Source organism: Spermophilus citellus (assembly GCF_964194105.1).
Source record: "Spermophilus citellus genome assembly, chromosome: 8".
Lineage (NCBI taxonomy): Eukaryota > Metazoa > Chordata > Mammalia > Rodentia > Sciuridae > Spermophilus > Spermophilus citellus.
This window is the reverse complement of record NC_138189.1, coordinates 10,879,866-10,905,074: the sequence shown is the minus strand read 5'-3', so window position 1 is coordinate 10,905,074 and position 25,209 is coordinate 10,879,866. Positions and strand designations below refer to the sequence as shown.

The following is a 25,209-nucleotide window of genomic DNA, read 5'->3' as shown; positions in this document are numbered from 1 at the left end:
CATTTGGGAGGTTTTGAGTTTGCTCCCTAATTCCACAAATAACAACAACAAAAACATCAAACAAAAGAACAAAAATTGCCGGCTATAACGTTTATTATATTTGATTTTCCTAATTGTAGGAAAAAGGGTGGTTAAATATGATAATGTTGGTTGTATAATATAAAATTAAAGGCACTGAGGATTGAACCCACTAGTGCTTTACCTTTTGAGATATATCCTCAGCTCTTTTTTTTTTTAATTTTTATTTTTAAATTTTGAAACAGGGTCTCACTAAGTTGCCTAGGCCCTTGTGAAATTGCTGAGGCTCACCTCAAACTTAGGATCTCCAGCCTCAGCCTCTCCAGGTGCTGTAATTATAGGCATGTGACACTATGCCCAGGAAATTAAAGGCATTTTTGAGTATAGTTTAGGATTGTACTATAGAGAAATTTTCATCTTAATTATATTTATGTATTGTAGGATATTTAAAATTCAATCTTAGTTTATTTCCCTTCTGGTTCATTGAAGCATAGGTTTAAACTACCGTGTGTCCATCACTTAGATTTTGTTCTAGAAAGACTGTTTTGCAGCAGGGTAGAGGATGGATTGAAGGGAAAGAAGCCTCAAGTAGGAAGAATACTATAAAAAGAAAAATTTATTCTGATAGTCTCTGAAACGATACTTAGTAGCTACTTATTGGGGAGATGGGAGATTGGATAGGGTACAGAATAGTAATGAGAGATTTATTTTTCTATTAAATAGTCCTTTGTACTTTCTGAATATTATATCATACTCATGTATTATCTAAAGTAGTGTCTAGTGGAAATAGAGAAGAGGGAACAGATTTATGTAGGGAATGGGACTGATAGAATATAGTGATAAGGAGCTAGAAAAGATATAGAGAAGATAAGTGATTATTGAGCCTGTCTTTCTAGGGTAGTAGAAGAGGATTCTATTTGAATTGTTTATATAATCTAAGTGGGCATTTATAGGAGGAAGGTGAGGCCTGGGCAGATTTAATGGGTAAAAGAGTGATCTGGTGTAGAAAAACAAATTTAGTAGTTAGAGCAAGTAAGTAGAAATGGAAGCCAGGTGGACAAGCTTAAGGAACATGTGTAAAATTCCAAGAAAATATGACATTGAATTAAATATTGGGGAGCAGTTGAATGAATTAGCTCAAGAAAAAGGATGAAATATTCTCGTATTTTTCAAATTTCATTATTTTGTAATTTGAGAGGCCTGATACAGAATAGGTGGTTAAGTTACAGGGAGATAGGATCTCAGTTCATGAGAGGAAGAACTTTTTGGTGTTGTCCAAAATTAAAACGATCCACTTCAAGATGTACTGAGTCTCTTGCCTTTAGAAGTTTTGGTACTAATGTATATGAGCTTCTGTCAGCATAACATAATAGGTATTTTGAATTTTTTAGTGGAGAATATGTCAGATTACTTTAAAGGTATTCTACAATGATGAAGTCCACCATGTCCTTGTGGACTACTTGTAGATATATTTAAGAAAACAAAACGTGAAAATTATGTAACTTCAGAATCAAATTAGTGGAAGTTTTAAGCAGATACTTGTTATTTTTAGACTTTTAAATGATATTTTTAAAGAGAAATAGGAGATCAATTACATTACTAAAAATTTCAAATCTTTTTATTTGGTGGTGCTGGGGTTTGAACCCAGGACATCATACATACTAGATAGGTGCTCTTCCATTGAGTTATACTCCTAGGCCTAAGGTCCTGTGATGATCATAAAAGTACAGAGGCCACTGTGCTGTTTATCTGTATTTTTTTTTTTTGCTTGTTTCTTTGTTTTTTTGAGGTTTTATGTTGAATTAACTTCTTGGGATCAGGTGCAATGTAAATAATGAAGCAGAATTTTTGTTGAAATACAATATTTTTGTTTCCAGAATGAATATGAGCAGTTAAATTATGCAAAACAGCTGAAAGAGAGATTGGAGGCTTTTACAAGAGATTTCCTTCCTCACATGAAAGAGGAGGAAGAGGTAAGTGTAATTTTTTTTCCATTGAGATTAGATTTACAAAATTTTAAAAATATTTTACCATATTTTCTTCAAAATATTACATAAGAAGATATGTCCAGTTGATGGAGAGAAGCCTCCAGCTGATAAGTTTCTAGTTCCCAAGGGGAAAAAATGCATTTGTTTTAAAATCCTCATGAAGGCTATTGCTTTTACAGAATGTGTTTTCATATGTGAAAATGGCACTGTGTTAAGCGTTGATGATTTTTTGTGTCACCTTAATATTTTTGCAGAACATTTAGAGAATTCTGGAATTTTTTGAGTATTTTCTATGTGCTAAGTAGAAAGAGTTTTTAGAGTTTTTTGTTTTGTTTTGGTAGTAGACTTTAGTAATTAAATGATAGTCTTAAATTTATCTTCTGCCTAATACACATTTATTACAATATCATTGATTGAACCAGCAGAACATATTCTATTCTTTCTCTAATATGGGATGAATGTCAATATAATATACAAAGAAAGTAATTATTTTTTTCAACTACAGTTACTGTAGTGATTATCAGTATGGTTTCATCTTATAATCAATTAGCAATAATAATAAAATAATAATAATAAAAACCCACCTACATCTTAAGCCCATTCCAGATCAGTTAAATAATAAAGTGGGAGGCATGGCATGGATCTTTTTTCAAGGTTTCCCAAATCATTATAACATGAAGTCAGTGTTGAAATCACTGAGTTACTAGAGCAGTGCTTTTTAACCTGTGATACCTGTTAAAACTAAGTGGAACTAAAGGAAAACCTTGATTCTGTGTCTGAGAATTATAATTCTATAAATATATCTATAAATCTCCATGCATAATTAGCAAGAAAACCAACATACCGGAAAAAAAAAAAAACACAAAACAACAACAACAACAAAAGAAAACTAAAATAATGATTACAGGAAACATCTTTAAAGTCCTGAAACATTATTGACTATCTCAAGGTCTCAGTAGTGTTCTGACTTTTATGATTCTAGTATTCAGGGTATCATTCTCATTTGAGTAAGAGACCCTGTTTGAAAACCTTCTTGTCCTAATGTTTTAAAATTATTTAGGGTCTGACTTATTAGCTGACAAAACCATAGAAGGATATTTTAGGGGATATTCTTTTCAGTTTTGGGATAAACTGACTTAGTGATAATATCTAAAATTTTTATCTTATTAAAATATAAAATTGTAATACTACACTTGAGTCATTAATAATTTTAAAGGTGTAGAGTAAAATGAAACCAAATATTTTTCCTAATGAATGAATGTTTTAGGTTTTTCAGCCCATGTTAATGGAATATTTCACCTATGAGGAACTTAAGGACATTAAAAAGAAAGTGATTGCACAGCATTGCTCTCAGAAGGATACCGCAGAACTCCTTAGAGGGCTTAGCTTATGGAATCAAGCTGAAGAGCGACAGAAGTTTTTCAAATATTCTGTGGATGAAAAGTCAGACATAGGTGAGATTCATTTGTTTGTTTATTAATTAGTACTGGGGAGCGAACCTAGAGGGGCTTTACCACTGAGCCACATCCCCAGCCCTTTTTATTTATTTAATTTTTCTCAGCCCTTTTTATTTTTTGAGACAGGGTCTCACTGAGTTGCTTAGGGCCTTGCTTAGTTGCCGAGGTTGGTCTTGAACTTCTGATCTTTCTGCCTCAGCCTCCTGACTCGCTGGGATTATGGGCATGAGCCATCATGTCCAACTTGAAATTTGTATATTTAAATAAAGAACAGCTTACTAGTTCAGGGCCACTGGCGTCTTGCTATGAATTGTAGATTTTGTTTGAGGCATGATTTAAGTCAGACTTGCATTGTGGTCAGTTGAAATCATTTATTTCCATTTACAAATGTAATTCTATTTTAGAACTTAGTGTTGATGTTTTTATACACACACACACACACACAAACACACACACACATACATACACATACATATAACTATTTGCAATATAGGGTTTCTTGAATGAATTTAGATATGCTTTGACCAGTCAGAATTGTTGAGAACTACCATATACAGACCACCTAACTTTTGAGCTCCATTGACTAAAGTGGGTGCTTTTGTCTTTCCTTGTGTTTTTTCATTAATTTTCAAAGTTGGTATGTTTATGCACATGGCCCCTGACTTACCATAGTTTAACTTATGATTTTTCAACTCTACAGTGGTACAAAAGCAATTCACATACCATACTTCAAATTTTGAATTTTCGTCTTTTCCCAGGCCAGCTATATGCAGTATGATATTCTTTTGAAATGGTGAGCAGCCTCATTGAGCTCTCAGTCTCATTTTATTTAAAGAAGTAGGTAAGATTCATGTTGAAACAAAAATGATTTATAAGTTAAGCTATGATTAAACCCATAAAACTTGTAAGCTTTATTCTGAAATGCAGCTTGTGCCTTAGATACCAAGCTAAGACTTGTTGTGTCTAGTTTAATTGTAATTATAACACAGGATTTAAAAGCATCACACTTAGTACATTTAATTTTCCCACTCTTTCAAAGCAAATTATAGTTGCATTAGTTTTAAAATATTTTGCATTTTAAGGTGGCAGTTTAAAGTAATTTGATCATAACATTTCTATATTTAAATTCCTTTATGAAGGCAAATCAGATACAGTATTAAAATTCTTCATAGTACTTTAGTGATAAATCTTTCATATCTTATATTCTTTATTGTAACACCCATTTTCACTTTCTTTCAGAAAATTGGTACTGAAATAATAGATTATAGGAAATATTGTATAACCATTGACTTACTTTCTGCAGTTGTTGCTAACAAAAGATTCCTTATCAATGTGTGCTAGGATCAGAAATAGTTATATTATGTAGTCTGGGCTAGCACTTAATTTAAGTAGGTAAAGGCACCTATAGGTTAAATAAGTCAGATTTCATAGACCTTTTATATGAAATACAAAAATCAAAGAGAAAACACAAGGAAGGACTAATAGGAGCCATATGCATGAAAAAAAATGTCATGAGATTTGCATGTGTCATTAAAAATGCCTTGGAGATCTCATAATCTGGCTGACTCTGCTTGTTGATTTAAAGCGGCATAACCTGTTTGGTTCCTTTTTCAAATGATGCTACTATGCTACAAAGTGAGTATTGTTTTTTCTGTGACGCCTTTGTACAAAAAAGGAAGTCAGTTCTGTGTTCATTTTGTAGCTCCCATTGATGAAGTATGATCTGGGCCATGATAGTTTAACCCTACCGGTTCTTAACAAGTTTAACATCTCCATGTTACCTCTAATACGTATTGTTTCCATTTCACATCATGCAAGCAGGAAGGATTTAACTTCAGGCACTGGATTTTACTTACAGAAATGTGATCGTAATTTTTCACTGCATTTACTCTTGTGTCCTTTACTGTTAAAGTTTATCTTTTTTATTTCAGAAGCAGAAGTGTCACAGCACTCCACGGGTATAACCCATCTTCCTCCTGAGGTAATGCTGTCAATTTTCAGTTATCTTAATCCTCAAGAATTATGTCGATGCAGTCAAGTCAGCACTAAATGGTCTCAACTGGCAAAAACGGGATCACTTTGGAAACATCTTTACCCTGTTCATTGGGCCAGAGGTAGGTAAATAGGACTTTTAGTTTGTTTAAAAAATATTTACATTTGTTTTTCTAGATTAATCCTCATGGCTATTAATAATCAAGGCCAAGCAGGAAAACTCAAAGCTTGACCAAAAAGTAGATTTTGTAGTTAAATGATGTGTTCTCACCATGCATTTTAGAAAAATTAGTTGCTGAAGTATTCATGGGTAAATTATATGTCTTACCATTTCCTTTGAAATAAATAGGAAAAAATAGTTGGGAGAGGGAATGCAAAAAAACAGGAGCAAAATGTTAATAATTGTTGAAGATAAGTGATGGGTATATGGGGATTCATTTTTCTACATTTGACTGTGTTTGGAGGTTTTTATAATAAAAACTTAAAACTAAATGTATTTGATTTTCAGAACTTCTTTAAGTAATCAGATTGAGTATTTTAAAAAAAACAGTCTAAATTTATTCTGTATAATTTAAAGATAAGGCACCATTATCCACTATGGCTGTCTTGGTAGTGGCTGAATCGGTTTTTGTCTTTAACATATCTTTCTTTTTTATTTTCTTTTTGTAATTGTTAATGCTTTGTTCTCTAAACAATAGATTAATAACTAATTTCATTGTAAGTTTTACATATGAATAACTAAAAGAAAAATTTCTTTTCATAAGCATATAATGCATTCATGGAACAGATATAACTAAATATGTATACAATTTTCTGTCACTAAATTAGAGTAATTTGTTTTAGGTGAGAACTAACCTCTAAATTCACATTAATTTTTTATAGTTTTCTCTGTGTGACTTAGTATGGAAGTATGTATTTTTCATATAAGTTTGTTTGATTTAAATTGTGAGTCTTATTTTAAAAGTTTATTTGTTACAATAACATGTAGAACTTTTTTTTTTTGAGACGAGGATCTCTCTGTGTTGCCCAGACTGGCCTCGAACTCGCAATCCTCCTGCCTCAGCCTGCTGAGTAGCTGGAATTACAGGCGTGGGCTACTATATCCGACTGGTAGAACTTTAAAAATAATCTGTTGTTAGATACTTAATATTTTTTGTGTGAAGCTATTTGGAGAATTAGGTAGACTTACATGATTCAAATTATTATTATTATTGTTGTTGTTGTTGTTGTTTTATTTAATTAGTTACACATGACAGTATAATGATCTTGACATATACATTTGAATCATAAGGATTATTTTTATGTGGAATGTGTTTTTAATTAGTTATTGTAGGATAATGACATTGAGCAAAAAGTTAATAAAGGCAAATATGGATATATCAAATACTTTTTTGTTCAACTTTTTTATTGAGAATATTTAAGAAAAATACATAATTAGGTATGATTTGATAACAGTGTTATCAAATATGATAAGATAATGCTTTGCTAATTTCCATGAAGTCACCCAAATTCTTTCTTTTGTTTTTTTTTTTTTTTTTTTTTTTGAGAGAGAGAGAGAATTTTTTTTTTAAATATTTATTTTTTAGTTTTTGGTGGACACAACATCTTTATTTTATTTTTTTTATGTGGTGCCGAGGATCGAACCCAGCGCCCCTCGCATGCCAGGCTAGTGCGTTACTGCTTGAGCCACATACCCAGCCCCCAAATCTTTAAATATGCTTCTTTCTGGTTTTAATATATTTATACAAAAGTTCTGATTAAAAAAATGGCTTTTGTTACTTATGGTATTTTATGTCCCCCCCCCCCCCCTTTCAAAAGGATATTTTGAATGTCTGGGGACAGTTTTGCTTGTCCCATCTTTGGATATTTTATTGGCATCTAGTTAGTAAAGGCCAGAGTGCTGCTAAGTACCCTGCAGTACATATACCAACCCCCCACAACAAAGAATTGCCCAGCTTAAAATGTCAGTGGTGTCTAGATTGAAAAACCCTAAATTCAGATATAAGAGTTAGAAAATTAACTCTGCATTGTTTCTCACTTTACAGTTTTATGATTTGGTTACATTATATTCTCCAGGATCTATAAATTTGTAGTTTTGCTTTACCTTAGTCTTTCCTTTTCATTTGTGTTCCCACCTACTTCTGAATTGCTCACTGATTGCTTACTACAGGGTAGAAAGTTGCGTTTCCTTTCGTTAATTAGCTGTCATCGTAATGGAGCCAGTGTGAAGCCATGGTAGGAGACAAAGGTTAGGTTATTTTCAGTGATTTTTAAAATTGTATGTAAGGCTATTGATAATGTTTTTCATAGCAAAATAATTACCAATAAACTTATTTTTCTAAAGGTAAAATTAAAAAACTTTTATATAGAGAGTAGATACATAGCAGATGTATAGCAGACTATGTAAATTTTTGTAGTTCTGTTATTGTTTTAGAAAGATTTATTTGGAAAAATATCAGCTATTAATTAATTAATTAGTTGGACCCATATATTCATAGTTATTTTAAGTATGTTTGAAATTGAAGCTTATGCTTATTTAAGTCTATTTTTCTTACCCATTAAATATTTCTAAAATAATAGATGATTCATTGCCTGAGGCTCAAAACCTTTTTTAATGTAGAGATTTTTATTAAAAATAGGTTAATTTTTTTGTGATGATAGATGATCTGATCTTTCTATGTTCCTCTTATTTATTCATTGAGTAGGTGACTGGTATAGTGGTCCTGCTACTGAACTTGATACTGAGCCTGATGAGGAATGGGTGAAAAGTAGGAAAGATGAAAGTCGTGCTTTTCAGGAGTGGGATGAAGATGCTGATATAGATGAATCTGGTAAGCCATATTTGGAATTAAAATTATTACATAGTGTTTACTAACAGTATATTTGATAATTATTAAGTGTTAAGAGTCATGTGTTTTGTGTTTTCTAAAGAAACTTGTTTTTTAGTCTATTATTTAAAATTTAAAGTTACAGTAATAATAATAATAATGTTACTCTATTTGGAGTTCTTTTAAAAAATGCATAGTGTTGTTTCCCATTTTTTAAAATATTCAAATAAAAAAGCCAGAAAAGGATGTCTGTTTTCCATATGGAAATAAAGTACCGTCATTATAGTGCTTTATAGTTTATAATGTATTTCTTAGGGCCATTTCATTAAGTCTATTCATCAGCATTTATTGAGTCATCTGTGGCCCAGAGGGGGGAACCATGAAACTGTTGAGTCTGTTTATTCACTTCTAAAGTCATAACACTTGCCTCATAAAGTAATTGTAGAATTAAGAAGTAAGGTCTATGGAAATTCTGGGCTGGGGTTGTAGCTCAATGGTAGAGCGCATGCCAGGCATGCATGAGTCACTGCATTCAGTCTCCAGCACTGAAAAAAAAGAAAAGATCCACATATGATATTTCTTTGTAGGTTGTAAAATGTTATAAAAACTAGTGCAGTCATCCAGTAAGCCATGTGAGAAGTTCAAGGGTAAACAAGGGTGTTTCCCTACCCTTAAAGAACTCACATGTAGAGAGTTGAGAATGTATAATTCTTAATTTGTGATACATAATGAAAGATGCTGCAATAGATGTACAGAGAGATGCTGCTTGGGAGTATAGAAGTAGAAGACCTAAATTCTGTCATAAGTATTATTTTTAGATAATTAACTAAAATATTGATGAAATAGAATAACAGATGGGAAGTCGTCTTTTCCTTGGTAAACGTGAAACTGTAGGAAATTTCTATTTATGAAAACTTCCCACTTTAAAAAATAAGTTGACCTGGTAAAAGACTAAATATGTGGAAAAGAAGAACAGTAAGTATAGAACTTGTTATTTCAGCAACTAAAATAGTTTATTTTTTTGAAATGAAGATGTTACCTTTGGTATAGTTTTGCATGTTGGAAGGTACTTCATAAGGAAGAAATGTATTAATATCAGTTAGATTGGAGGATGCACTCGCCTGTGAGGGGTGAACGGGATATCATAGTGAACAAAATGGAGAAAACCCTTGGTTTTGTTGAGCTTAGAATTGGAAAGGGGAAATGGACAAAGTAAAGTAAAGATAAAGTTATACACCATATGAGAAGGTGACAGATTTTATGGAGAAAAATAAAGAAGGGAAAGTGTGCCTGAAAGAGGGAAAAGAAGTGGCAGTTTTAAAGAGTGATTAATTTAAGTCCCTTGAGAAATTTGAGCAAAGATCTGAAGGAGATGTGGTTTTTCTCACAAGTCACTTCAAGGAAGACTTAATTTATCTTTCCAAGAAAATTAGCTCATACTATCCATGATAAGAATTTTAAAGGCCTTACCAAACTAGTGTAATTGTTTCAGTCTTAAACATAATAAAAAGATGATCATCTGTTTTTCCTTCATATCCAAGGGGAAGTTTCAAGGGTGGAGTACTTGCTTTTGCATATGCAAGATTCTGGGTTCCCACCATTTGACCCAGCTATTGCCCTTCTCGGACTATTTCCTGAAGACTAAAAGAGCACACTACAGGGATACTGCCACATCGATGTTCATAGCAGCACAATTCACAATTGCTAGACTGTGGAATCAACCCAGATGCCCTTCAATAGATGAATGGATAAAAAAAAATGTGGCATTTATACACCATGGAGTATTACGCAGCACTAAAAAATGACAAAATCACGGAATTTGCAGGGAAATGGATGGCACTAAAGCAGATTATGCTTAGTGAAGCTAGCCAATCCCTAAAAAACAAATACCAAATGTCTTCTTTGATATAATGAGAGCAACTAAGAACAGAACAGGGAGGAAGAGCAGGAAGAAAGATTAACATTAAACAGAGACATGAGGTGGGAGGGAAAGGGAGAAAAAAAGGGAAATCACATGGAAATGGAGGGAGACCCTCATTGTTATACAAAACTACATATAAGAGTTTATGAGGGGAATGGGATAACAAACATGGAGGGAAATGAATTACAGTAGATGGGGTAGAGAGAGAAGATGGGAGGGGAGGGGAGGGGGGATAGTAGAGGATAGGAAAGGTAGCAGAATACAACAGTCACTAATATGGCAGTATGTAAAAATGTGATGTGTAACCGATGTGATTCTGCAATCTGTATTTGGGGTAAAAATGGGAGTTCATAACCCACTAGATTCTAATGTATGAAATATGATTGGTCAAGAGCTTTGTAATGTTGTGAACATCCAATAAAAAAAAATAAAATAAATAATTTGTTTTATGAAAAAAAAAAGATTCTGGGTTCCATCCCAACACCCAAAAAAAAAAAAAAAAAAAGTAAAACACTCAGAAATATAAATAAAATCATTCAAAAAAAAAAAAAAAGGATTGAGCCTTCCTGAGGTAACATACCTATTCGTTCATTAGTGGATTTACCACTAAACTGTGGCTGCATGCAGAGGTACACGCCTGTAGTTCTAGCACTCAAAAGGCTGAGAGGGAATGGTCTCTTGAGTTCAGAAGTTCAAGATCAATCTGTGCAACATAATGAGAACCTATCAAAAACAAAACGATCTAAACTGAGGATCTACCCATCTACTTCAGTGCCTTTTCAATTTAAGTGTTATACTAGTCATGCAGAGAAGCTATTGTTTCTTATGGGATGTTTACTACTTTTTTGCTTTTTTAGTAAACAGTACACAAAAAAGAATGGCTTGAGAGTAAAGTTGTAGTAGAATAAATAGGGTTCACTGAAGTAATCTTTATTTCTACATTTTACATATATGTCTGCTAAAGGAGAGATTTAAGATAACTGTATCTTATAACTGTAGTAGTAAGTTCAGTATTTTCTGAATTATGGTCCTTTTGTTTACTGTACTTCATTTATTTTGAGTAAGTTTTGTTATTTTTAAAAACTTATTTATTTTTATTCTAATTAATTTTACATGATAGCAGAATGCATTTCATTTCATTGTACACGAATGGAGCACAACTTTTCATTTCTCTAGTTGTACACGATATAGAATCGCACCTATGTGCAATCATACATGTACCTAGGGTAATGATGTCCTTCTAATTCCTCCATCTTTTTTACCCCCATACTCCCTCCCCTCCCCTTCCCTTCCCTCCCCTTCCCTCTCCTTCCCTCCCCTTCCCTCCTCTTCCCTCCTCTTCCCTCCTCTTCCCTCCCTCCCCTTTGCCCAATCCAAAGTTCCTCCATTCTTCTCATGCCCCCTCCCCACATTATGGATCAGCATCCACTTATAGAACATTCAGCCTTTAGTTTTTTGAGATTGGCTTACTTTGCTTAGCATGATATTCTCCAACTCCATCCATTTATCTGCAAATGCCATAATTTTATTCTCTTTTAATGCTGAGTATAAATCTTGTTCTTTTAAACTGTTTCATGTTTTGGAAACAGTCCAGCTAGGTTTTCAGGCATAATAATAGGATCCTGAGAGGCTTTAAAATTGTTACCTTATTCTTTTTATTGTAATAAATATGTTTTTCTTTATGTCAAAGAATTGGAGTTGGTGGTTTTTGTTGTGGTTGATGTTATAGTCATGTAACCTGTTGTAAACACCCAAGATTTTCAGAAGTTATTAAGAAAAATGCAAAAACCATGTTCATATTCAAATTCAGTGATTCTCAGGTACCTTCCTTTGCTTGATTCATAGATGTTCAGGCTAACTGAGTTCAGTTTCAAATTTCTTTTAGCTCTCTGTTCTTTTTACTAAGGTAGATAACTGATGGTGCTGTTTACTGTAGGCCATTTTTTTCTTTTGATATCATATATTCTAATCTTTTGGAGAGCTTTTATTGTTTCAATATTCAGAATTCTTTTCAAAACTTTTGTCATTGCTTAGAAATGGAATTGTTTATAGAAGAGAGTTTAAAGACAGCACAAAATATTTTATACTTAATGATTTGGTAAGTCCTTAAACAGCCTTATTATAAAATTGGTATATTGAGTTCTGATTTTTGAATCCATTTTGCAGAAGAGTCTGCAGAAGAATCGATTGCTATCAGCATTGCACAGATGGAAAAACGTTTACTTCATGGCTTAATTCATAATGTTCTTCCATATGTTGGTACTTCCGTAAAAACTTTAGTATTAGCATACAGTTCTGCAGTTTCCAGCAAAATGGTATGTATAAATTAGCACTAGTTTAGATATTAAGAAAAGTAGTGATAGAACTTGGTTTGCTTATTCCTGAGTTTAAGGGGAGAAAAATATTGTCTTCCCAGGCTTTAATATTATTTCAGTTCTTACAATGATCTTTGTAGTGTGGATATCTTTACCTACCTATTATATATAAGGTAACTAAGACTAGGAAAGGATTAAATATTTTATTCTGTTTCATAGCTGTTAAGCAATGAAACCTAATTTTATGATTCTCTGTAATATGTAAGGTATGGTGAGAAGGGCCAAATGAAAGTCACTGTTGTTATTAAAGTGTGTATGTGACTTTCCTACATCAGAATCTCCTTGGGTATTTCTTAAAAGTGTAAATTTTATGGGTTAGTCTTATAGTTTCTAAAATAGATTCTGAGAGATTTGAACCCAGAATGTTATTTGTAATGCATTGTTCAAGTAATGTTTTTTTACTTGCACATAAATTTGAAAGCCACTGGATTATATTTAACAACAATAATCTGTTGCTTATCTAACTAAAGATGTACAAATTTTCAAAGTGATGTTTTTCCTTTTAGGTTAGGCAGATTTTAGAACTTTGTCCTAACTTGGAGCATCTGGATCTTACCCAAACTGACATTTCAGATTCTGCATTTGACAGGTGAGTTTTAAAAAAATATTTAAATATAATTAATTCTGAGTAACTATGAATTGGTAGAATTGTTGTGTAATTTTTCATTTATATAGTTGTAGTTTAATCATACTACTATTTTTTACTATTGTATATGACTATAACTTTTTTTAAAGAGAGAGTGTGAGTGAGACAATGAGAGAGAGAATTTTTTTAATATTTATTTTTTTTTTAGTTTTTGGTGGGCACAACATCTTTGTTTTTGTATGTGGTGCTGAGGATCGAACCCGGGCCGCACGCATGCCAGGCGAGCGCGCTACTGCTTGAGCCACATCCCCAGCCCATGACTATAACTTGATAGCACCCTCCAGTTCTTTATTTCTTGTCCATAGGTCCCACCTGATCCAAACTTCTGTATCATCTTGCCCTCTCTATAATTGAGTATTGTGTATAGGCCTTTGAGCTACTATGTAGCGTGGCATTATGTTTTTAAGATTTCTGTTGGGCTATTGAGTGCCATTTGGCAAAGCTCCATTTTAATTCTTATCAGGTTTTCTGGTGCTGTACTACTTTTTTCTGTCTTCACTCTTTACAGATATACTTCCTTGGATAGCATGGATAAATTTCCCCTTTATTCTAGATTGCCCTTTCTCTCCCATCCTAGCATTTTCTATTTCAAAGGAACAGATAAACTCTTCTCTTTCCAAGGCTAATGATTATCAATTTCTAGTGCTTATTTCTTCTGTATTTTCTTTCATTAATCATTGGTTATTCTTTCTTTTGTATGTATATTTTACTTTTAGAATATTAAACATAAGTTCTTCCCATCTTTGTCCTTCTTCCATTCTACCCTTCCGTTAGGCTAACAATACTATTAGTTCCTAATTATTCTTATTCTTTTTTTGTATCCCTAACACCAAAAATAATGCCTGATAATTGTTATTGTGTTTGAATAATTACAGTAGATTTAAATTTTTTCTTTTAATAATCCTTCTAGAAACATGTATTCACATGCTTTTGAAGAAATTAGCAACATCCATTAATTGTCTTGTAACCTCTTAATTACAGTTGGTCTTGGCTTGGTTGTTGCCAGAGTCTTAGGCATCTTGATCTGTCTGGATGTGAGAAAATCACAGATGTGGCTCTAGAGAAGATTTCCAGAGCTCTTGGAATTCTGACATCTCATCAAAGTGGCTTTTTGAAAACTTCTGCAAGCAAAATTACTTCGACTACATGGAAAAATAAAGACATTACCATGCAGTCCACCAAGCGGTATGCCTGTTTGCAAAGTTTAACTGACAAAGGCATTGGAGAAGAAATAGATAACGAACACACCTGGACTAAGTCTGTTTCTTCTGAAAGTTTCTCTTCTCCTTATGTGTGGATGTTAGATGCTGAAGATTTGGCTGATATTGAAGATACTGTAGAATGGAGACATAGAAATGTTGAAAGTCTCTGTGTAATGGAAACAGCATCCAATTTTGGTTGTTCTTCAACTGCTTGTTACAGTAAGGATATTGTTGGACTAAGGACTAGTGTCTGTTGGCAGCAGCATTGTGCTTCTCCAGCTTTTGCGTATTGTGGTCATTCATTGTGTTGCACAGGAACAGCCCTAAGAACTATGTCAGCACTCCCAGAGTCTTCTGCAATGTGTAGAAAATCATCAAGGACTACATTGCCTAGGGGAAAGGACATAATTTACTTTGGGAGTGAAAAACCTGATCAAGAGACTGGCCAAGAGACTGGCCGTGTACTTTTGTTTCTCAGTCTTTCTGGATGTTATCAGATCACAGACCATGGTCTCAGGTGAGTAATAAATTCCAGAGTAATGGACATGTTCTTAGTCTCAAATGACTTATTTAAAGCAAGAGGTTTAACCAATGTCTGACCTACTTCAGAAAGGTAGAACAATATGACTTGATACTGTCATGAACTTTTTCAGCCAGTTCAAACCCTTTGTGATATAGAAAAATATAAATTTAAAAGTTTAATAAATACTTTGTAAATGGCTACTTACATTTTTAAAGGTATTTTAGTGGATGAATAAGATGGTTTTTATAGATAGTATAACAGAAAATATGTATACCATATTTTGTTAGTGTGTATTATTTGTGTATATTATGATTTCACATAAAAGATGTGAAAAATAAAGAATGTCTGTGGAAGTAATTTAGTTATACAGCGGCTGAAGTGTGTGCAAAAACCAAAGCATTTCAGAGCTAGGCTGTAGGCTAATTGTGTAATAATAGTTTAGAATTTTTTATTTTTAATTATGGTCTGCTTATTGCTTTCTTAAGACATAAAAGTAGCATGTGAGAGAAGTTCTACATTTTCTTTTTTCTGTAACCATCATCTTTTAGCAGATTAAACCGAACCACTTTTTTTTTCCCCCTAGAGGAAAAAAGAGGTAGATGTGAAACATTAATTAACCCTTCTTCTGAATGTTTTATGGGACCCACTTGGAACTCTGTTGGTCATAAGTACTCTTATCCATAGTGTTGAAGACAGTTCATGGTTCACTGGCTTTGGAACCAGACAAACTTGGTGTTGATTGTGTTTTTCTGTATAGCTAGCATAGCGGTGAGGCTTACATAGGTGAATAATTGTAACATAGAGATGCAGAGATGCAGGATACATTTTCAGTAAGCAGTAACTGCTATGTAATAATTGTTTGATCTTTGACATGAGCCTTTGGAAAACTGATTATGTATTTCTCTTCAGGAAAGAGATGTTCACATATTTCAGATATGAAAAATTTACTTAGCACAAACCTAATACTCCCTAGCATCAAAAAATATACTTAAGGTCAAGCATGGAGGCACATGCCTGTAATCCCAGGGGCTCCAGAGGCAGGAGGATCGAGAGTTCAAAGCCAGCTTCAGCAGTTTAGCAAGGCCCTAAGAAACTCAGTGAGACCTATCTCTAAATAAAATACAGTAAAGGGCTGGGGATGTGGCTCAGTGGTTGAATGCCTCAGGGTTCAATCCCTAGTACAAAAAAAAAAAAAAAAAAAAAGTCAAATTGTTTTTCTTCCTGAGGATTTTCATGAGTTTGATGAGGATTTTTGCTTTTAAGATAGTCTGCACTCTTGAGTTCAGATTCTCTTTTTAATTACCTTAAAGCACTCCTTTGAAATTATTTAGGCATTTACTGAGTGCCTGCTCTTGCCCTGTTCTAATTGCTAAGGATCCAGAATAAAGGAGACAAATTTCCTGCCTCAATGAAGTTTACAGTCTAATGGTAGAAATAGATAGTAAACATAAAATAGATAAAATATTCTAAAGAAAAATAATATAGGATTACAGGATAGAGAATACAGAATGCTACTCAATTGTTTTATGAAGCAGAGAAACTTTTGGGAAAAAAGCATCTTTTGAGTAAAGATCTAGATAAAGTTAGTGTATTTTGTATACATTTCCTGGGAAGAGTCTAAGGAAATAAAATACAGATTTAGAGTTTACCTCTTTTTGTATTCACTATATTAGATTAAGAATTGTTTCAATTAACCACTTATAGTAATATAGTACTAAGTACAACTGGTTTCTCTAGTTTGAGAAAAAAATACAACTAATGGAAGCATACATCTAAACTTTTGGGAACAGAAACATTGAGGTATACTAATTAGGAACAGTCACTGTATCTCTTTGCATTAGTCACTGAGTTTTATTCAGGGATAAGTAGAATGAGTTGTGGCAAGTTTATTATATGGTGCTTGCTAAAAGCATAACTGTGAAAGTGTAGGTTGACAATCAAGGTTTTAAATTAGAATGAAGTCAGAATTGCATGTGGTCTTAATATTCTATTTTGTGATTTTCATTAGGAATGGAATAAATCTTGAATTTTGATAAGAAAGTAGTCTCTTTTCCGAATTCTTAACCTTCTTTTTGAACCCTCTTAGAGTGGAATCATATACTTGTTCATTTTTAGTCTGGCTTATTTCACTTAGCATGTTTCAAGGTTCCATTCGTATTATAGCATGTGTCAGGACTTTTATTTTTTATTTTTTTTTTGTAATTGAATAATATTCCTGTATTTTTTATTATGTTTTGTTTATCCATTCATCTGTTTGTGGATACTAGTTTCTCCTCCTACCTTTAGGCTATTATGAGTAGTGTTGCTGTAAACACTAGCATACAAATGTTTGAGTCATTGTTTTAATTTCATTCGGCAATCTTTTGTAGTTTTCAGTGTACAAATGCATGGTGATTTTTATTCCTAATTAATTAATTCTTTGGGGTTTTCAAATATAAGATCATGTCATTTACCAACAAAGTTCATTTTACTTCTCACTTTGCAATTTGGATGCCTTTGATTTCTTTTTTCTTGTCTGATTGTTCTGGCTAAAATTTCCAGTATTTTGCTAAATAGAAATGCCATCACTTTTGATTATCATAGCTTTGTAGTCAATTTTGAAATTGAGAAGTGTGTGTGAATCTTTTTCTTTTTCAAGACTGTTTGGCTATCTGATGTCCTTGGAGGTTCCTTATGAATTTTAGGGTCGATTTTTCTATTTTTGTAAAGAATGTCCTTTGTATTTTGATAGGGACTGCTAATCTGTAGATCCTTTTAGTTATTCATTAATAATAATGACATCAATATTAAGTGTTCCAGTGTATGAATATGACTGTCTTTGTATCTATTTAGACCATTTTAAATTTCTTTCAGCATTGTTATCATTTTCATCACACAAGTCTTTCACACTTGGTTAGTTCCTAAGTATTTTCTTTGATGCTATTATAAATTGACTTATTTTCTTGGTTTTTCCAGATGTGTGTTTATTCTGTATCCTGCTATCATGATGAATTAACTTTATTAGTTCTAGCAGGCTTTCTGGGGAATCTTTTAGGATTTTCCATATATAAAATGGTATTATCTGTAAAGAGATGATTTTGCTTCTTCCTTTCCCATTTGGATGCCTTTTATTTCTTGTCTAATCACTCTGGCTGGAACTTCCAGTATTAAGTTAAATAGAAGTGGCAGTAATGAGTATTCTTAATCTTGTTTTTAATCTTAGGGAAAAAGCCTTAATCTTTCGCAATTGACCATTATGTTTGTTTTCATATCTGACCTTTATCATATGCTTTTTCTGAATCAATTGAGATGATCATATGTTTTCCCCCTGTAGTAATATAGTATGTATTATGTTGACAGATTTTCGTATGTTGAAAGTTGATAAAACCCCTTGGTCATGGTATATAATCCTTTCAATAAGTTTCAGTTTTCTAGTGTTTTGTTGGGGAATTTTGCATCTGTATACATGGCCTTGTAGTTTTCTTTTTGTGTCTTTGAGCAATGCTGACCTCACAGAGTAGGAAGTCATCTTCAGTATTTTGGTAAAATTTGATAAGGGTTGGGATCAATTCTTAAATATTTAGTAGAGTTCATCAGTGAAGCTATCTGGTTTGGCCTCTTCAATAACTGATTTGTTGTTCTTGCTTGTTATAAATCTGTTCAGATTTTCCATTTCTGCTTTAAGTCAGTTTTTAGTACTTTTCCTGGTCAGTTTTCTTGAAATTTGTCTATTTTGTGTAGGTAATCTTATATATACAGTTGTTAGTAGTATTATCTGGCAATTTTTTTTAAAAGTCTGTGAAATTGGTAATAATGTGCTCACATTTCTAAGTTGTTTAATTTGTGTCTTCTTTTAATCTAGCTGAAGCTTCATCTTTTTTTTTTAATGTCAAAGACTCAGCTTTTGGTTCTATTAATTTTTTTAGTCCACTGATTTTTGTATTCTCTGTTTTGTCTTTGCTCTAATCTTTATTATTACCTTTTCTCTGCTGGCTCTGGGCTTGTACTTCTTTCTCTAATTCTTGAAGCTATACAGTTAAGTTCCCAACTTTCTTTTGTTTCTTTTCTTTTTCCTTTTCTTTCCTTTTCCCTTTCCCTCCCTCCCTCCCTCCCTCCCTCCCTCCCTTCCTTCCTTCCTTCGATTGAACCCAGGGCTTTGTGCATGCAGGGCAAGCACTCTACCAACTGAGCTGTATTATATCCCCAGCCCCCTAACTTCCTTATTTAATGTTGGCATTGACCCCTATAAATTTCCTTCTACGACCTGCTTTTCCTGCATCTCAGAAGCTTTTGTATGTTTTTCTGTTTTCCTTTGTATCAATTTCCTTTATGATTTCTTCTTTAATCCATTGGTTGTATAATGTATTCTTTAACTTTCACATATTAATTATATTTCATTTTCCTTCTAATAATTGCTTTGTAATTTTATACCATTGTGATTAGAAAAAATACTTTATGTGATTTTAATCTTATTCAGTCTTTTTTAGCCCAACATATGGTTCATTCTAGAGAATGTTCCATGTACACTTTAGAAGAATGTGTATTCTGCTGTTGTGGGTGTGGTGTATGTATGTAGGTAGTTAGGTAGTTATTTTTCTTTTTTGAGAGGGGACACTTTATTTCTTGTGTAATTGCTTGTGATTGTACTTCTGGTATTGTGTAAGATATAATGGTGAGAGTGAATGTCCTGCTTTGTACAGATCTTAGAGGAAAAGCTTTCACTTCCTCTCCATTGATTATAATGTTAGCTGAGATTTTTTCTCCCCATAAATGGCCTTTGTTTTATTGAGGAACTTTCCTTTTGTACCTAAACAGTTAAAAGTTTATTCAAGAAAGCATGTAGAACTTCATTGAGTGCTTTTCAGTGTCATGTAGTTTATGTCTTTCATTCTGTTAATGTGATGCATCACATTATTGATTTACTTACTTTAAACTAGCCTTGCATGCCAGGGATAAATCTCACTTGATCACTGTTTAAATTTGATGTGCTGTTTCTATCTATGTTCATTTACAGACATTCACTTGTAGTTTACTTTTCTTGTGATATCTTTGGTTTAAGTACCAGGCAGTGCTGGTTTTGTAAAATATGTTAGCAGGTACCTGCTTCAGCTCTGCCTTTGATGTGTTTTTTTTGTTTGTTTGTTTGTTTGAAGAGTTTAGAAAGTATTGGTGTTTGAAAGTTTAATAGAATGCAACTAACTATATAGCCAATGTAACTGTAGAGCTATCTATCTGTTCCTGGGATTTTCTTTGTTGAGGGTGTTTTGTTTTTTTTTTTAACACTTATGTTTTAGTTAGAGGTGGACACAATATCTTTATTTTACTTTTATGTGGTGCTGAGGATTGAACCCAGTGCCTCACTCATGCTAGGTGAGCACTCTACCACTGAGCCACAACCCCAGCCCATGGGGGTGTTTTAATTACGATAGCTATCTTTTTATTACTATCTATCCAGGTCTTCTAATTCTTATCAGTTCATCTTTGGCAGGTTTCATTTTTCTAGGTCTTTATCAACTTGCTCTAGGTTATTGAATTTGTTGGTACATAATTATTCAAAATAGTCTGTTAGAATCCTTTTCATTTCTGAGGAAATGAAACTCTCATTTTCTATTGTATATATTCAAGCCTCTTTCTTTGAAATAGCGAAGGGTTTGCTGATTTTATTTTTTCAAAAATCCAACTCTTGGTTCTGTGAATTTTGTTTTCTGTAAACTTTGTTTCTCTGTTTGATTTATGTGTGTCCTGGTTTTTATTATTTCCTTCCTTCTTTTAACTTTGGACTTAGTTTGTTTTTTTTTTTTAGTGCCTTAAGATGTAATGTTAGACTATTTATTATATTACTGTTTCATCCTTCATGTCCACTACTATTTGCTTTGTATAATTGAGTGCTCCAGTATTGGGTACATATATATGTTACAGTTGTTTTGTCCTCTTAATTGAGTTCTTTTATCATTAAATAATGACCTTTTTATCTCCTTAGCTAGAACTCTACTGTAGCTAATATAGCCCCCCTTGCTTTCTTTTGGTTATCATTTGTATGGAATTTCTTCTTTCATACTTTCATTTTCAGCCCATGTTCTCCTTAAGCCTAGTGGTAATCTCTTTTAGGCAGCCTATAGTTGGGTCTTTTTCAATCCATTTATCTACTCTGTCTTTAATTGGAGAACTTGATCCATTTATATCCATTGTTATTATGGATAGATAAGAAGTCATTACTGCCATTTTGTTAATTTTTAAAAAACTCTTATTATTTATCTTTGTAATTTGGAGATTTTCTGTAGTGCTGTTTTGATTCCTTTCTCTTGACTATTTATGTATGTTATAGTTGGTTGCTCTGTGTTTACCATAAGGCTTGCATAAAACACCTTACAGTTCTGATAGATCATTTTAACAATTTCAGTTGTATACATGAACTCTAGACTTTTACCTTCTGCCTCACAATCTATATTTTTGATGTCACATTTTACTTTTTAAAAAAATATTTTTAGTTGTATATGGACACAGTAGTTTTATTTATTTTTATGTGATGCTGAGGATTGAACCCAGTGCCTCACGAGTTAGACAAAGTGCTGTACCACTGAGCTACAACCTCAGCCCACAATTTACTTCCTACATATGTCTGCCTTTCTTTCTTTCTTCCTTCCTTCCTTCCTTCCTTCCTTCCTTCCTTCCTTCCTTCCTTCCTTCCTTCCCCTCCCCTCCCCTCCCCTCCCCTCCCCTCCCCTCCCCTCCCCTCCCCTCCCCTCCCCTCATCTCATCTCATCTCATCTCATCTCATCTCATCTCATCTCATCTCATCTCATCATCTCCTGGCCTATCAAGTTTCTACAGAGAAATCTGCTGATAGCATAATGAGGATTTCCTTACATGTGGCTTGACTTTTCTTCTTACTGCTTTTAAAATTCTTTGTCTTTTACTTTTGACAGTTTAATTAAACTGGCCATGTACAGCACTTATATCAATTAAATATCTAGACATTTTTGAGCTTCATGCAGCTGGATATCCATATCTTTTCTAAGATTTGGACATTTTAAGTAATTATTTCATTAAATAAACTTTCTGTACCTTTGTCTCTTTTGTCTCTCTTCTTTTTGTAACTGTCATAATGTGATTATTTGCTCACTTAATGACTTTATGGTGTACCATAAGTCTCATAGGTTGTCATCACTGTTTTTCATTGCCACCCCTCCTTACTAGGTAATTTCAAAATACCTTTCTTTAAATTCAGATTATTTCTTTTGCTTGATCTATTCTGCTGTTGAAGCTCTCTTTTGTTTTTATTTCATTCATTGAGTTCTTTAATTCCAAGATTTGTTTGTTGGTTCTTCTTCTTCTTCTTCTTCTTCTTCTTCTTCTTCTTCTTCTTCTTCTTCTTCTTCTTCTTCTTCTTCTTCTTCTTCTTCTTCTTCTTTTTTCTTTTTGTAATACCTGTCTCTGTTGAATTTCTTATTAGATAATAAATTGCTTTTCCTGATTTCATTGAATTGTCCCTGTTTTCTCTTGTATCTCACTGAGTTTCTTAAAGTTAATGACTTCATTAAGTTCATAAAGTTTATGTTTAGCTGTATTTGCTCTGTAACATCTCATTATTGATTTCTGTTCATTTATTGAATTTCTATCACAGTTTATGTCACTTTTGGGAAACCTTTTCTGATCTCCCAAGGCCCTTCTACATATTCCCAGGCGAGCATTCATCATATGATATTATAATTGCTGTTTACTTTTTTACTGGTTTGAATTCTTACTAAGGTCAGTAAAGCCAGTGGCTGCACAAATCCCTTACTCAAGTATATTTGTAATATGAAATTTTATACCCCATGCAGTTTGTCTTGCATTGAGAAACCTCTTGAGAGCTTTTATGCTATTTTTTGAACTGAATATTTTAATTTTATGAATTGTTCCACTTTGGGTGGTGGTGGTGAGGAACAAACCCTGGTGCAGTGGCAATGCCTGTAATCCCAGTGACTCAGGAGGCAGGAGGATCACAAGTTCAAGGTCAGCCTCAGCAACTTGGTGAGATACTGTATCAGAATTAAAAAAAAAAAAAAAAGTAAATAGAAAGTACTAAGGATGGAACCCCAGCATTGAATTCTCAGAACCAAAAAAAAAAAAAAAGAAAGAAAGAAAAATTATTAAACTTTAAACCCGTAATGTCTTATTATTTCTAATACTGTGGTCCTGTCAAACCATGGAGTTTCTGAACTGCTGCTGCTGTTAACTTAGTCTATAGAGATGGTAGCAATCTATGATGTGAAAACAAAAAAGTTCTTTAAAGCCAAAATGTAACATCAAAAACATATTGATTTCCTCTTTTAAACGTGCATTCACAGAACTCTCAGTACTCTCAGATACTTCCAAAGGCAAAATTCTCATATGTTCAGTATGCACTTGATTCTAAAATGTATTCTTCTCAATCTCAAGTGTTTACATATGTCCTAATTTCTCTATACCTGCATAATGTTGTTGTTATTTTTTACTAAATTCATTGTATTGTTAGTTTCTTAATTTTCTCTTTCCTTTTTCCACATTTCTCAATTTTTCCTGTTGTAATATTGTTCAATAATTATTATACGGAATACTGATGTTCTTAGTTTTTGTTCCTTTTTATATATATATGTGCCTTTATTTTATTTATTTATTTTTTTGTGGTGCTGAGGATCGAACCCAGCGTTTTGCAGGTGCTAGGCAAGCGCTCTACCACTGAGCCACAATCCCAGCCCCTTAGTTTTGTTCTTAATATATGTTTTGGCTTTACCAGTCTTGTTTTAGTACTCTTTCATTTTATTCTATTTATATGAATGTTTATATTCCTGTACGTTATGCTAGTAGATTTTTAATTGATATGTAATTCATATGCCTTAAAATTAACCCCCTTTAAAAAGTATAAAATTTAGTGGGTTTTAGTTTTTTATGAAGTACTGAATACTAGGTACTTTTAATATCCCAGAAAGAAACCTCGTACTTATTAGCAGTCACTTCCATTCTCCCTTGCTCTCAGCCCATGGCAAAAGAAGTCCTGCCTTCTTTTTCTGTGGATTTATTTGGAATGATAATATTAATGGAATCATATAATGTGTATCATTTTGTGTTTGCTTTTTTCACTTAGCATCATGTTTTCAAGGTCCATGCATCTCATAACATGTGTCAGTACTTTGGGCTACATAACATTTAATGTATGGATATGCCACATTTTGTATATCTAACTAATGGTCTTTTGAGTCATTTAAAATTTTTGGCTATATGGATAATGCTGCTGTGAATAGTCATGTATAAGTTTTTATATTGGGTAAGTACCTAGAAGAGAAACACCAGGTTATATGCTAAATGTAATTTTTTGAGGAACTGTAATACGGTCATTAGGTTTAAAACTTCAGTGATCTTCAGGGAAAAAAAAATTGGTTTTTGATACTTTTTACTTACTTAGGCAATCTGGTAAAAGAAACATTACAATCCCAGGGTTCAGTACTTCCTTCCTATAAGAGCTGATGCAATGTTCTTATAAAGAAAAGTTTCATAGATTCTTTAATTGAATTTCTTTAGGAAAAACCTATAGAGTTTTTCTGAGCTAAATGTATTCCTACCTGATGATTAGGTTAGTTATCAAGTGTTTTACAGAAATTCTTAAATTTTCTTGTTCCCAAGTTGAAAGGTTTGCTGAACTAGTGGTTCAGTGGACCAGAAGCATAAGCATTTTAACGGATCTAATTGTCAAACCATTTCCTTTATAGGGTTTTGACTCTGGGAGGAGGGCTGCCTTACTTGGAGCACCTTAATCTCTCTGGCTGTCTTACTGTAACTGGTGCAGGCCTTCAGGATTTGGTCTCAGCATGTCCTTCTCTAAATGATGAATACTTTTACTACTGTGACAACATTAACGGTAATGCATTTTAACAATGAGATAATTTTGAAGGAATTGATTTTTAAAATTCTAGCCATTCTAATACTTTTTATGGTTTCTATTTGTAGATTCCTAATTACTCAAATTGTTATACTTTCAGATTTAGTCCTTTAAATTTGATAACATTTTAAACAATCACAGATTTTCATTAATAAACTTCTAGAAAAGGTAAGTTTTTCTTGTGAGATAGATGTTTCAAGTATCTGTTCTGCTAGGCTTTTGATGCATATAATAGATTAATTACTTACAAATGTAAGTTATTGTAGAAATACTGAAATTCTTATAAAAATTTGAAAATTCCTCTGGTATTGTAGCTTTCACTAACAATTCAGAGGTATTGATGTTTTAGATACACTGATTTCTTAGTGTATCTAAAACTTAC

At 32.9% G+C, this 25,209-nt stretch overlaps 1 protein-coding gene across 2 annotated transcripts in view; it reads left to right on the top strand.

The window, feature by feature from the left end:
- Window positions 1-25,209, top strand: part of FBXL5 (F-box and leucine rich repeat protein 5) — a 43,508-nt gene that overhangs the window by 11,615 nt on the left and 6,684 nt on the right. Inside the window, exons 3-10 of one of the 2 annotated variants that reach the window (XM_081303506.1) lie at window positions 1,896-1,991; window positions 3,274-3,460; window positions 5,395-5,577; window positions 8,161-8,286; window positions 12,371-12,519; window positions 13,086-13,168; window positions 14,207-14,944; window positions 24,658-24,806. In XM_081303506.1, coding sequence (XP_081159632.1) covers window positions 1,896-1,991; window positions 3,274-3,460; window positions 5,395-5,577; window positions 8,161-8,286; window positions 12,371-12,519; window positions 13,086-13,168; window positions 14,207-14,944; window positions 24,658-24,806 — 1,711 coding nt within the window. Of the gene's footprint in view, window positions 1-1,895; window positions 1,992-3,273; window positions 3,461-5,394; window positions 5,578-6,645; window positions 7,704-8,160; window positions 8,287-12,370; window positions 12,520-13,085; window positions 13,169-14,206; window positions 14,945-24,657; window positions 24,807-25,209 lie in introns of those variants that run through there. The other variant, XM_081303507.1, reaches the window with a different exon arrangement.